A 14441-nucleotide genomic window follows, 5' to 3' on the forward strand; every position below is an offset into this window, starting at 1 on the left:
GGGTGAGCACGGGGAGTCATTCATCACAATACAGTAAAAATCAAAGTAGGTACAAAAGAATAAGTATGTGTGGCCAGCTTCAGAGCCAGCTTTACTTGGGGATTACAGTCATTTGCAATCCAGTGATCCCCACTGTCTTCACAGGGAGGGCTCTAGTTCTCAGCCGGCTCTCAGACTTGGGACACACAAACCACATTCCAGTTTCCCTTAGAAAATTCCTCCTCTCCTGCTGAGGCAGGAGAATGGCATGAACCCGGGAGGCGGAGCTTGCAGTGAGCCGAGATTGTGCCACTGCACTCTAGCCTGGGCAATAGAGCAAGACTCCGTCTCAAAAAAAAAAAAAAAAAAGAAAAGAAAATTCCTCCTCTCCCAGCAGTTAGTTATGGTCGTGGTTCCTGGGGAAGCAAATGCTGGCTATTCTTCTCCTCTCCCTTCCCCCGCCCCGCATGCTGCTGCTTGACTTGTTTGGCTTGTTCAAGAGGAAGAGACTGTGAGAGCCCTGGCTGGCCTGGCTTCTGCCCCTGCTGTTGTTTGTTTACTCTGCAGGGTGATGGCTTCAGATCTGAGTGCTGCAGAGTTCGCTAAACAAACAACAGCAAATACCCTTAAGAGGGCCACAAGAGTTCCAGCCAGGGATCTGACAGACAGTGGTGCTGGGTGCTGCTGCTGGCCAGGCAGCCTTATGGACACCACCCAGGCCTCTCCATCCTGTCCCGGAGCCCACTGGGTCTGTTACTCGGCAATCCCAAATTTCAGAAACTGTTTTCTTGAAGAACCTTGAAAGCCTATACCTCTCAAAGACTCTTCTGGGCCTCTGCAGTCTGCAGATGCACTTTCAACTGCTCACACGTCCGTAGAAAGGGCCCCAGCTCAGTGTCCAGTGTGTCCTGTTATCTAGGAATCAATCTGGCACCAGGAAAAGCCACTTTTCAGGAAGTGGTCCTCAACTGCAGCTGATGTCTAGAGAGTCTCGTCTCACTGTGATGCAGACCTGGCGTCAGCCCTGCTGGCAGGTGTCACTGTCCTCCCAGTTGCCACCATCACCGGGTACAGCTGCTTCAGCAGTGTGGTACGGCCTGTCGGGGGCTGGGGCAGTGACACCGCAACCTCTCCTCTGTTCTCCACCCCTTCCACCTCCCTTCTTACAGGGAACGGGGCTGAGCCTTCCAGGTTCAGGGCCAAGGGCCTCACACTGAACCAGTCCCAAACCTTGCAAATGGGCTGTGACACTGAGCCTGCCGTGACCATCAGGTCAGAAAAGAACCACCACCACGAGCTAGAAGATACGGGTGGTCATTCTCTAGAATACAGAAGAGGGTGCACGCACCAAAGCACTTCCCATGAGCATTTTTATTAAACTGAAACAAGTTGACTCGATAATTACAAGACTTGTACAAAAATTCACAGAGCCTGTGAGGAGCCTTTGGCTGGAACTGGTGACACCTGTGCCTCTCCGGACAGACGAAGGAAGTCCCACCCCGCCTTCCAACAGCAGCGAGCCTGTCTGGCATTCCCTGTTCTGCTGCTCCCACCCTCACTGTGGGGCAGCAGTTCTTTAGAAACATTCAGCCGTCAAAGGTGAGAGCCAGCCCCACAGGCCTGGGCCTCACAGGCTTAAGGAGCACTTGTTGGCACTGTTAGATCAGCACCTCTCCCAGCTCCAGCCCATCGGCTTGAGAGGAAAAGGGCAGAAAACACAAATCTCACTTTAGAAACATAAACACACCTACTACACAGATGATAAAATCCCACAATCGTATCTGTGTTCATGTTTCTGGGTTTTGCACTGGAACAGAGATTGGAAGGGAGTAAGGACTCTCTCCCTCCTGCTTAACATTCACGTCAGGAAAAAGAAGAAAACAAAGTTGCCCTTTCATCTTCATCTACTTATTTCAGAGGACACACAGAGGCAGACTCACCGAGCAATGGGGCTTCATCTTCATTCTTGCACTTCTCACTCTAAAATCATTTAGCAACAGAAACCGTGGAAAGTGCTGGCTACGGGGCTCCAGGCAGCCACCCCCCCTTATTGGGCAAAGGAGTTAAAAAGAGCATCACCACCACCTCCCTACTGGTTTTTGGCCTGTCTGAGGGAGAGTTCCCGCGGAGCCGGCCTGGGCGTGGCCCACAGCCCTACTGCTGGGCCTGCCTCTTGCAGTAGTTGCTATAGGCCTCCTCGAACATGGCCTTGCAGGGGAAGCGGGCCTTCAGCTTGGAGCAGATGAGGAAGGAGCCCCCCATCTTCCTATGCAGGGAGTAGGTCTCCTCGGGTGGGGGGACGAGACGGTGCCTCAGCATGACGGGAATCAGGTTGTGGATCTTCTCGGTGGTGCTCTGGGTGCCAAAATCAAAGGGCTCATCTGAGGCAAAGGCCTCCCCCAGGATGAGGATGGCATCCAAGTGGGCGTCTTCCATGACCTGGGGCAGGAGAGGAAGGGTAAATGGTGGCAAGACACCAGAGCCCTCCACCAGCCTGGGTTCCTCCCACAATGCCCGGGGCACCGAGTTCTCACACAAAGTTCTATTGTAAACTGGATTACGTCATGGTAATGGGCATAAACTCACACCCACAGGGGCCAGGAACACGAGGGTAACATGGACTGGGCTGACGTGATGCAAAAGGGAGTGGTGGGGCCTGTGGCAGAATGCAGAGGATGCGTCCCACCTCCTGGCACTAAGTTTTAACAAAACACTGTTCTGGCCAAAAAGAACAGAGTCCGTGGGCCTGAGCTGGCAGGGCCTCTCACCATGCGTGTCTGAGCCTGCCAGAGTTCACCCAGAACACACCCAGCAGCCGTGTGTCTGCCCACAGGAACTAGCAGCCTAAGGAACCTGCCGCCAACAGAGCAGGGGAGAGGAGCTGCCGCCAGGGACAGCCCAAGGTGGTCAGAGGGATGGGGGGCCAGGAATCGAGTCAGTGCGAGTGGCCATAAGGAAGAGGCGGCGGAGAGCTGCTGCCCACTGAGGGCTTACAGCTGAGATAAGGGAGGCTCAGAGATACTGACAAGCCTCAAATGGCACTCCTACGAGACAGCAAACCCAAGGCTTGACCTGGATTTAACTCCTTCCCCACTGTCAAGCAAGCAGAAAATGCCACTTTGTGGGTGGCTTCAGGCAGCACCAGCACAGACCATTCTCCTTTATTTTAAAGGCTTCTAAGGTTTCTTCTGACTCTCCCCAGGGATGAGGGGAGGGCTGGGGCTTCCCTTCCCACTTGCTCTGCACGTTGGCTCAATCGAGCCCCGACCCCAAGCCCTAAGTGGGCGAGAGTGAGAGGCAGAAACGAGCTTCACGACAAGTCCCCTGAGTCCCCAACTCACTTGCCCACTCGGAAAATCTCACGCACAGCAGGGCAGCATGGGCCAGGGCGGGCCCCAGCTTTCAGACCGTGCCCAAGGAGGCCCAGCCTCTGGGGACCCCTTGAGGGCAGCTGCCCCCTGCGCTTTCATCCATTCCTACACAGGGAGCTGGGCCCTGGGTCAGCAGGGGCCCCCCAACCCTGCTCACCTTGACCTCGTAGCCGGTGAGGAACTTCATCTCTATGGATTTCGCCCGCACAGTCTCCCTGTCCCTGTCGGCAGCAGCCCTGATGATCTGGGGAGAGGCACAGGAGGGGACCGTGGGCAGCATGGAAAGAAAAGCTCCCGACATCCCAAGGAGCCAAGTGCCACACCCGGGCCCACCCCACCCTCATCCTCTCCCTGCACAGGGCCCCCGGCCAGTGCTGTGACACGCCTAGCAGCTGTCAGCCTAACTGCCTGCTGTCACCAGACCTGAGGGGCAGGCAGCGCAGATGGGGACACAAGGGCAAGAACCCATTCTCCCTACCCCAAGTCCCCTAGCATCCTGTCCCAGCCTCAGAAAAACGTGGACCAAGGCCAGGGCCCCTCTCCAGTTACCTGAATGTAGAGGTCGGTGAAGGATCTGTCATATTCCCGCGTTGCCCCAAAATCCAAAAGAGCCACCTGGGGTCAGAGACACCAGGAGAAATTTGGCCCTGGTGCTCCATGGTGCAGGTGTGGGGCCGGGAAGGGGATGCAACAGAGGGCGGTGAGGATCCCCACTCCTGGAGCCCTGAGCTCTCTGCTGACTTTCCCAGGACAAGGGGCAGTCCAGGGCCTCACGTGCCCCATTCAGAGAAGCTCTCAGGCCTGGCTGCGGGTGCTCCCACCCTGGGGCTCACCTTGTGCTGCTGGGGGTCATAGAAGAAGTTGGACCAGTTGGGGTCTGTTTGCATGAAGTGGAACTCGAACAGCTCCCTCAGGCACAGAACCAGGATGTTGTAGCAGATCTGTGGACAGTGGGAAGGGTCTGTGTCAGGCAGCACCACACTGCCTGGTGCCCTGGGAGACTGGGGCCAGAGAAGCCCCTGCCTCCTGTTTTACCCACCCTACCCTGCGGGACTGTTTGATTCCCAGTGTCAACTTGGGCCAGGGAAGGCAGCAGCTCCCCTGTGTCCCCCTAAGTCCCACTGGTGCTACTTCACTGCCCCTCACCCCCAGGGAGCACCTCAGGGCTCCAAGTCCCCGGTTCACAACATTAGGTCACCAAACAGCCACATGGCAGGGCCACCCCGGCCCCACCTGTCTGCTGGCACAGACGCACCTCATTCCGAATCTCCTGGCTGAGCCCTTCGGCCTGGTCCAGGGGGAAGCCGGACACCAGCTCTGTGGTCAGCACGTGTGGGCTGCAGAGCTCATCCACGATCTCAGGCACGTAGAAGAAGGGGTGGTCCTTCAGCAGTTCCCTGGGTAGGGGCAGGAGATCACGCCCTAGCCATAGGCCCTCCACACCACCTCCGCAACACACACACACCACCAGGCAGAGGGCCCTCCTTCACCCCAGGCAGGATGTGGCCTCGGCCCAGGCTGCAACCCCAGAGCCGGAGGGGCCTTCACCAGCTGCTGAACGTGGTTCCTTCTGCCTCCCTGGTGGAAACACGCAAGGGGCCAGGCCGGGGGCCACACCTGAACTTGCGGGCGCAGGCAGCCTCTCGCTGGTAGTCACACTCCAGGGCCAGCTCCCGCCTCAACACGTCGATCAGGTGCTCGGGGAACAGGCCTGGACCGGGGAGAAGGGCATCAGCGAGGAATGGGGCTCTGCAGGGAGGCCCCCCTCTGGTCCCCAGAAGGCAACGCAGATGCCTGCCACCCACTCCTGCCCTTGACCCAACCACCTAGCCTCAGACCTTCTGGAAGCATGTTGCTCATGTTCAGCACGGCCATGAGGTTGTTGACATCACTGTTGATGCTCTGGGCCACGCCAGGGTACTGTGGGGGTATGGGCAGGGCAGGGGAGTTAGCCCAGGGAGACGGGTGGGCCCTGCCTGGGGCACTCCCCCAACCCCCACTGGCTTTCCAACTGTGTCCTGGCCCCAGCCCACACCCTGGAGAACCAGAGCTAAGACCCAGCCATGCTGCCGTGACCCCTGGACCCCATCACAGCCTCATTGTCCACCTTCTACTGCCTCACCTCACTCACGGCCACCCTCCCACCAGCTCTGGCCCCAAAAGGCAATCACTTGTCCCCTGTCCCTGCCCATCCCAAACCAAGCTTGCTGGGGGCCCCTCCGTGCCCCCAAAGTCACTCATTTAGCAAATACTTCCCAAGCTTCTGGTGCCGTCCAGGCACTGGGGCCAGAGGACACCACATATGGCCCTGCCAGGAGAGAGGGTGCCCTGCGGGACGTGGGGTGCAGAGGCCCCCATGAGCCAGGCCCCAGCTCTGCCCCCTGCAGCCCCCATAGGGACAGGCACTGCGCATCAGGCCACCTACCTGGATCTTCATGGCCACCTCGCGGCCGCCCTTCATTCGGGCCAAGTGCACCTGCCCAATGGATGCGGCGGCGAAGGGCCGCTCCTCGAAGTATTCCAACTTGTCCCGCCAGTTGGGGCCCAGGTCATTGTTGAGAGTTTTCTGGAGGGCAGGGCCAGGGAGGGGCTCTAAGCACGCCCTGCCTGGGCCACCCGGAGAAGCCCCGAGTCTGTCCCCTCCACCCAGTGGGGGCCGAGGACCCAGAGGGCGGGCAGAGCCCCTGGCTCCTCACCATCATCTGCTTCAGTGGCATGAAGTCCGCGCTCTGACGCACCCGCTCGAAGATCTTAGCCAGGTGGGGGTTGATAAAGGCGTCATCTGGAAGGCAGGAGAGTGACACAGGGCGAACCTGGGGATGAAAGTGTGCGCCCAGGACCTGGGAGGGCACACTCCTGGGACGCCCTGGCCACCACACACCCCCAACAGGAGCACGGGTGAGGCCAGAAAGACAGGAGCCCTCACACACACGCCCTTGGCCACTCGGTGTCCCCGGAGCCCCAGCCTCCGCCCAGTGACCTGAGAAGGTGGGCTTTTCACACTCAACATGCAGTTTTTCATAATTACAAAAGAAATTTGGAAAATAAAACATAGTAAAATGTTGAAATGACCTGTGTTCTGACCGCCTCTAGAGAGCAATTTTTCCTCTCTGCTCTTCTTTCCATGTGTTTCTTTGGACCCAGAGCCGCCCGCCTGGAGACCAGGCCTATTATCCTCTAACATCTCTCCCCAGCCTGCTCACATCTTGCCCACTGAGCTTTGGTGGGGCCACTGCTCCTGGCCCTGGAAGTTGACGCCCCCAGCAGCCCACGCAGTCCCGGGGCAGCAGCCCCTGCGTCCACTCACCCTGGATGCTCAGCATCTGGCCCAGCTTGAGCGCCGCACCACGCACCTTGCAGAGCGTGCGCACAATCCGCTCTGCATTGGCCTCAGACAGGAAAGGACTGGAATCCAGCACGGACTTCTTCCCTGTGGGCGGGCAAGAGGGGTCACCATGGCACTCGGGGGTCTGGGAGTGGGACGGCAAACCCAGCCTGACACAGACGGAGGCTCAGACAATGTCTTTCCTCCCAGGCATCCATAAAACCAGCAACACAACTACTGTTCCACGTCCACCTCCCCAAGCCTGTGTAAGCCGCATCCCCAGGCCCTACGCCAGCGCCTCCCAATACACACACACAGGCATGCACACGTACATATGTGCACACACACATGCACGCGCGCACACATGCACACACACACACAGGGCCTCTCCCTTCCATATGGGGACCTGGCGGGCAGTGGCAGGGCCATGGTGCTGCCTGTGGCTGGAAGAGGCACAGGAGGGGGAACCAAGAGAGAGGGAGGGACCTGGGGGACCCAGGTGAGGAGGTGCCAAGCCTTTGCCCTGTGCACCCCCACCCAGGGCACTGCACAAAGGTCCGCTGCACCTGTGGGGTTGGCGTGCATTTGCACATGGGGCCAGGTGGCTTCAGCCAGAGGCCTGTCCTCAAGGGAAGGGCACTCAGGCCAAGGGCAGCACATCCCAGGGGTGCCCATCTCTCCCCTCCACCCACAGAGGCCCCCTGCAGCTCAGTGCAGCCAGCTGGCCAGTGATGAGCATGCAATGACCCCAAGGGTGCAGGTGGCCTTTTTCCAGTCCACCAAGGGGAGGGCTGAGGGCCGTGACTCAGGAGCAGCAGAAGGCCAGCTAAGTCAGCTGCCAGCAGCCATGTGGTCCAAGGCAGCTGGGCCCCCTCTAGCTTCCGCTCCCTCCTGGGCCATCAGTTCAGTGCTGCCTAGACATGGAGGTGCCCCTGTCCAGAGGCAGAGAGAGGCCTGAGCAGGGATCTGGAGCTCCGAGTCCTTCCACCTTCCCTGAGCCCTTCAGCACCCCTCGTCGCTGGGCCTCCAGCCCTTGTGACATTCGGAGCTTCTCCTGCCTTCTGTCCTGTGAATCTAGTTAGATCTCAAGCCCCAAGAGGTCGCAGTGCAGCTTCCTCCTCTCTGGCCCCCACAGCACCCAGCATTTGCCTCAGCTCAAATCACTTCAGGCCTGGCACAGCGCTCAGGTGGCACGGAGCCAGGTCCCCAGCAGGGGAAGAGAGAGGTGACCGTGCCACTGCCCTCTGCCCCAGAGCCAGGTGCAGCCTAGCCCCTGAGAAACCAGGGTGGGGCGGGCTGCCCTGAGAACAGAGGCCCTGCGGCCCGGAAGAGGAGCCTCGGAGAAGACCCGCATCTGCCCACACATGCAGGCAGCCACGTGGAAAGGGGCCAGGCTCACTCCAGGGTCCCAGACAGCAGGAAGGGCCCTGGGAAGGTGGGAGACATTAGCTCTGGGGGAAGAGGCTGAGCTGCCCTAGGAGGCTGAGCTATGACCCATGGGCAGAGCGAGTCCAAGAGGGCTGGGCCCAGAAGGGTCCCTGGGCCACCCCCTTGCCTTAGGCAGCAGCAGACGCCAGCGCCAAAGGAAAGGCAGTCAATGTCCCCTCTGCCCCCTAGGCCTGTGGTACTTGTGGGCTGGGGGCTTGGGCCTGGGTCCCTAGGGAGGGGCAGGCAGAGAGGGAAACCTTGAGGAGAGGCCACTGCCCCAGGCCAGAGCAGGGAGAGTCTGTCTCCTCATGACACACAGAGTAGGCCTAGGGTGGCAGCACTCCTGAGAGATGGGGATGGTGCCTGGCCCAATCGGGGCTTTCCCAGGTAACCTATCGGCAAAGCTGGTCAATGCCACAGGCTGGAGGTATATCCCCCACCCAGGCAGGGCTGGCTGTGAGAATGACCTGGCAAGCAGGGATGGGCCCAGGGCTACGGCGGCATGCCCCCAGCCCAGGAAAGGTCCTTCCAGGGCAGAGCTCATCCAGGGTGGCCGGCGTCCTCCAGGCCAGAGGGTGCCAGGGCCTGGTCAGCAAGCTGCAGCGCAGTTTGGGGCTGCCCAGGGCCACCCCACTCCAGCCTAAGCCTTGGGTCCCCCTCTCAGGGCTAACAATGTCTGGGCCCCTTAACCCCCAGCCTGGGGTCACCACTGTCCCTGACAAAGGACACCAGCTGTAACTGTGGAGCCAGCCTGGCCTCTTCCCTGCTTGGATGAGGTAGTCTGGAGAACAGCCAGCTTTGGAGAGGACAGTAGAGGACAGTAGGGGAAGGCTGGCTTCTCCTTCCAGAGAAACCCAGGCTTCATTTCCCAGAGGGTTTCAGCACCAGCGCTAAAAATACCCTTGCTAAGCCCTCCGTCCTTAGCCCCTTCCAAGGACATGCATGCCGCCCGTGTCCCCAAGACTCAGTCGGGGCCTGTGGGATGGACTAGTGCCCTTGCCCCAGAAGGCAGCATTGGTGGGTGAAGGGGGGCTGTCTGGGGACTGGCAGGGCCCCCAAAGGGGGCTAGCCCAGCCTGGCAGACAGGGCTGTGAGGGCTGCAGTGTGGCCAGACACCGGGTGTCTCTGGCGGCCCCCATGGACGGGGGTGGAAGGGCGTGATACCAGAATGAGCTGACATTCCCTGAATAGGCCGGGGCCAGGGGACTTGGCCCAGAACTCCAAAGGCGTTTAGGAAGATCCACCAAGCAGACGGTTCCCTTGGCACTGCGCTCCACACCCCAGGCCCCGCTAACAGGAAAGCCCCTGATGGGCTGACCTCGCACCCACCTGGCCCGCCCCCTATGCCTGAAGAGGCCTGAAGAGGAGCCTGGCCTGGTGCTCACAGGCAGAAGGCGGCAGGAGCTCAGTGCACCCCACTCCTCATCACAGCAGCACGAACGCCCAAAGCCTCCGCATGGTCCGTCCGCAGGACCTCTCCACAGAGGGCCCGGCCACAGCGGCCACCAACCTCAGTGGGATGAGTGTCCTGACCTGACCACCTGCCTGACCCTGGCTGTGACCTTCACCTCAGAGGTGAGGTGCCTCTGCATAGGTTACAGCCTCCCCGGGTTACTAAGCTGGTGAGGAGGAGCCTGCAGGGTCTGCCTGCACACCTCCCCTGCCCCCAGCCACACCTGACCCGGCCAGACCAGGGACTCCCAGAGAGCAGGGCAGCAGCAAAAGGTGGGTTTACAAGGAGTTGTGCAGGTGTAGGGAGGGTGTGTAAGAAGGTATGTGGGTGTGTGGTGGGTGTGGAGGGTAAGGAGGTGCAGTGTTCAGTGGGTGACTGGTGGGTGTGTGGAGGGTGTGTAAGGTGTGCAGGTGTGAGGTGGGTGTGTGGAGGGTGTGTAAGGAGGCGTGCAGGTAAGAGGTGGGTGTGTGGAAGATGTAAGGAGGTGTGCGGGTAAGAGGTGGGTGTGTGGAAGATGTAAGGAGGTGTGTGGGTAAGAGGTGGGTGTGTGGAAGATGTAAGGAGGTGTGCGGGTGTGGAGGGTAAGGAGGTGGGCGGGTGTTCGGTGGGTGTGCAAGGGGTGTGTAAGGAGGTGTGCGGGTGTTTGGTGGGTGTGCAGGGGGTGTGTAAGGAGGTGTGCAGGTGTTTGGTGGGTGTGCAGGGGGTGTGTAAGGTGTCCAGGTGTGCAGAAGGCATGTGGGTCTGCAGGCAGCCAGAAGGAAGGGGCTGGGTGGCCACTTTGGGCTGGGAGGAGGAAGGGCCTCCAAGCCTGTCCCCCTCTAAAGTAGGTCAATCCGTCTGTATGAACAGCCTCATCACCCCAGGGATGCCACTTACGTGGAACCCCATGCAAATGCGGCCCAGCTGGCTGACACTCCCAGAGCACAGGTGGGGCTGGGAGCTGACAGGCTCAACCCTCCCAGGGCCCACCCTGCCCCTCCCACTGAAGGGCCCGGCTCACCTGAGGGGTCCTCGGAGCGCAGGCTCTTCTTGGCGACCTCTGCCAGTGCCCCGAAGCCCAGACCCACGGCCAGACCTGCAAGGAGGAGGGGGCGGGCACTCAGTGCTCACGCAGGGCTGGGGCCACCCGCCACCCACCCGTAAGGCCTAGGGCAGCACCACACAGACACCGCTTGCACCAAGGGCCCTCGCTGCCATACCAGCATTTTGAAAAGTGGGGAACAAGGTGGGAGATGCCACCTGTTGTTTTAAGAGAACATTTGGCTGGAGGTAGGTGTTTCCAGTGAAAAAGATTCAGGAATCCACCACCCCACACCATCACCTTTGATAATCCACAGACTCACGGGCACACGGACACCCCAAAGTAATGCCAGCTGGGAAGCACCTGGGAAGGACCCAGCACAAATGGGAAGACAGACCAGGGATGGTCCACAGACCAAGGTCACCCCGACCACACAGGGCACCCTGAGAACACAACCACCCCCCTTCAGGTCTGTCTGAAAAGCCTCCACTCACCTAGACTTCCCTAATTCACTGGAACAGGAAGGGTGTTGCCACAGGCATACAAAGCACTTGGTGGTGAGAGTGAGAACACTTTTGGCTCCCCCTAATCCAAGCCAGGGGAACTCACGGGGCTCAGGTGCAGCCCTCGCTGGGGAATGGAAGGCCCTCTCACCCACCCTGCTTTCTGCAGGGCTGGCAAACACTGACATCTGAGGACCGTGGGGTGCCAGGACTTCCCCTTATCCTCTTTCACAATCTTCCAAATCAAGGTCCACTAACACCTCATTTATCCAAAAATCAGTCAATGAATCATCCCAGCTGCTTAAGAAAGCCACTCCCCACCCCTGCCCAGGAGCCCAGAAGGTGCCACTAATGCCACACCTCACCCAGGGCCAGTATTCTCTTCCTTTATACCCAGCTGTAGCTGGCTTTCCAAGGCAGGCATGGGTGAGCAGGAAGAGGGTGAAGAGCACCTGGCTGGGCATGGTGACCACAGCCGGCAGGGCTGAGACCAGAGCGGCCACACAATGAGCCGGCCTGGAAGAGCCCCACACCCCCCACCCTGGCAACATCAAAGCCCCGCAGCCCCACAGCCAGACAACATGGCAATGCCACAGCCCCACCGCCCGGCAGCCAGGCAACATCGCAGCCGGGGGTTGTTGGGGGAGAGGGCTCACACCAGGACGCTCTGTTTAAGGGGCAAGGAAACTGGCATCTGCTTCCATGTTTCCAAATTCTCTACAGTGATTATGCATGACTTTTATGAAAAATACAGAACTTGTTGAAAATTTAATGAAAAGTACATTTTAAAAATAAAAAGAAGATAACTCAATTTTTTAAAAAAATGTTTTTGCAATACATTTTTACCCACACCCGGGCAACAGTGCACCCTCCACGTCCCCAGCTGTCTGGGCAGCCCCTGCCTCACAGGCTGTCGTGTGGGCGTGAGTAGAGCACTCGCCGGGCCAGGCACACGCAAAGGCCACACAAGCAGCTGCTGTTGTTCTCGTGACTCTATTCAAAAAGGCTGGACCGGCGCAGAACAAAAGAAATAGAAGGTAAGCCACACATATAATTGTTACTTTTCTAGCAGCCACACTGAAAAAGGCAAGAAGAAACATGCAAAATGAATTCTAATAGTATAATTTACTTAATATACCCAAAATGTTATCATTTCAACAAGTAATCAAAATAAATATTATTAGAGATATTTTACACTTGTGTGTGTGCACAAAGTCTCCAAATGCCATGTGTGTTTTATACTCAGCACATCCCACTGTGGACCAGCCGCATTTCCAAGGCCCCATGTGGCTGGCGGCTCCGTACTGGGCAGCATGGGGCAGGAAAAGCCGAGCCTACTGGCCCTCAGGAGTGACAACACACATGGTACAGATGTCTGCTGTGCTGGGACGGGGATGCCTGGCAGGTACATCAGCTCTTTCTCTCGCTGTGGAAAGCCCTGGGCTCAGAGCTGGGAGACACAGTCCCCATTTAAACATTAACTCCCTGACGCCTGCCCACCTCTGCCCTGCCAGCACTCGAGCACACGATCTGACTTAGCAAAATAAACGGAGACAGGCAACATTAGCCTGCGCACTGCAGTGACCTTCACCAATGTCTCTCTGTGTCTGGATTCTTCTCTGCCTGAAGCAAGTCCAGAGACAAGCCCACAAGAGGGGCAGGTGGCTCCACAGGTTACCGGAGATGCCACAGCTGTAGGGTGGGCCACATTGAGCTCCTCCTTCCGCAGGCAGAGGTATGTCCCCCTCACCACCCTCCATCAGGACTCCCCCCTCAAACTGTTCTCTGGCCACTTTCAGGCTCACAGCTCCCCACTGGCAAGGACCTGTTATTAAACAAATGACCAAAAGAATATCCCACAGAGGAGGCCTCAGGCCCCACACGTCCCTCAGGACCGACCAGCCCAGTGCCAGGCCGAGGCGCTGCCCACTGACAGACAGGCTCCATCGGCAGGCTCCCCAGGGGGCAGAAACCAGCCCAGCCAGCCGGCAACCCTGACCTTGGCCTCACGAGCTCCTGCCCCAGTGAACCCAGAATAAACTGAGGCCCTCCCGTCCCGGACTCAGCGCATTGCTCAGGACCCCAGGCCGGCCTCTGCCCTCCACTAGAACCAGCCGGCACTGGAGGTAACTCCAGAAGACGAGCACCTCAGCCGAGACTCCCCGGGTCCTTGTGGACACCTCACACCTCTCCCTGCTCAGATCCACATTCTAAGAGCCCCCCCCCGGCTTGGCCCGCATGGCCAGCAAGGGAGTCCTGCAGGAAAACCATCCCCAGCACAAGCTCCAGGCTCTAATGCCACTGTCAGCAGCCTTGCTTCCCTCCTGGCCTGTTCCAGGAAAGCTTCTGACATGTTTCTCACAGAGAGAAGTTATGCAATGAAGGAATGACAGGCGAGGGAGGGGCAGGCTCTCCCCCAGGCAGGAACACAGGCTGCAGGCCAACCTCCTATGACTTCTGGAGCCCAGTCCCCCACAAGACCCCATCCTCCCAAAAGTCCCTCTAGGAGGTCTTCAGAGCCAAACAGGGCCCTCCTGTGGGCAGTCACTTGGCTTCTGCCCAGATGGACACCCAGGAGGTTAAAAAAAGCAAAACATCAAATACCTTCCAACAAACAGGGCCCTTCCTAGCAGGCTGGGTGAAAAGTGCTTAAGGGTAGGGGTGAGTAAGTAAAGTTCCTTGGGGCTTTGGCTTTACCTGCCAGAAACTAGGCCTGTTTACAGAGAAGGGCTCGGGGGAGTTTCTCTACCAGCAAGGGGTAAAGATACAGCTAAAGATAAACAGCAGCAAACTATAAACCAGGCGCTGCGCTAAGCCCAGCTTTTACTAAGGCATCCAACAATCCTCGTCTGATAGACAAGAAATCCCCACAGAAAATGCAGCGGCCCAGGAGGCTTCCCTTTGCTTCAAGGTGTTCCTGAATCCCCAGTGATTCAGTCTTTCTCTATCACCACCTGGTATCCTCCAGCTGCCCCCAGCCTCAGGGGAGGACAGGGGCCTGGGGAGGGGGCTGCAGCCCACAGCACGGGAGGAAGGGGCACGGGAAGGGGAGAGGAGTTCCTAGCGGCTGCTCTCACAGCTTCTCAGTATCTGTCCCTCTGTTCCCAGAACTGGACTGGTGGGGGAGGGGAAGAGCTGCAGCCCCTCTGGGGCCTAACTGCAGACCCTGGCCAGGCTCAGACTTCCACACGCACCACAGAGGCCTGGGCTCTAGTCCCAGGGATGTCACAAATAACCATATGGCCCTGGGCCATATACGTCTTCTTGGCTCAGCTTCCTCATCTGTAACAGGAGAGAATAAGAACCTCCCTCATCTCCAACACGGAGCTCCTGAAATACACAGAAAAGCCCCTTTCCAAGA

The 14441-nt window shown here is 58.7% G+C and overlaps 1 protein-coding gene across 3 annotated transcripts in view; it reads right to left on the reverse strand.

Annotated features, from left to right (window-relative positions):
- Positions 1-1331: 1331 nt before the first annotated feature.
- COQ8A (coenzyme Q8A) overlaps positions 1332-14441 on the reverse strand; it is a 46670-nt gene continuing 33560 nt past the window's right edge. For all 3 annotated transcript variants that reach the window (XM_030812779.1, XM_030812778.1, XM_030812780.1), the window contains exons 5-15: positions 10557-10631; positions 6658-6780; positions 6047-6132; positions 5776-5916; positions 5189-5270; positions 4968-5061; positions 4606-4747; positions 4184-4291; positions 3900-3965; positions 3508-3594; positions 1332-2418 (exon numbers count right to left, since the gene is read on the reverse strand). In XM_030812779.1, the coding sequence (XP_030668639.1) occupies positions 2134-2418; positions 3508-3594; positions 3900-3965; positions 4184-4291; positions 4606-4747; positions 4968-5061; positions 5189-5270; positions 5776-5916; positions 6047-6132; positions 6658-6780; positions 10557-10631 (1289 nt within the window). In that variant the 3' untranslated portion in view covers positions 1332-2133. The remainder of the gene's footprint in view (positions 2419-3507; positions 3595-3899; positions 3966-4183; positions 4292-4605; positions 4748-4967; positions 5062-5188; positions 5271-5775; positions 5917-6046; positions 6133-6657; positions 6781-10556; positions 10632-14441) is intronic.

The sequence above is a fragment of the Nomascus leucogenys genome, chromosome 5 (assembly GCF_006542625.1).
Source record: "Nomascus leucogenys isolate Asia chromosome 5, Asia_NLE_v1, whole genome shotgun sequence".
Lineage (NCBI taxonomy): Eukaryota > Metazoa > Chordata > Mammalia > Primates > Hylobatidae > Nomascus > Nomascus leucogenys.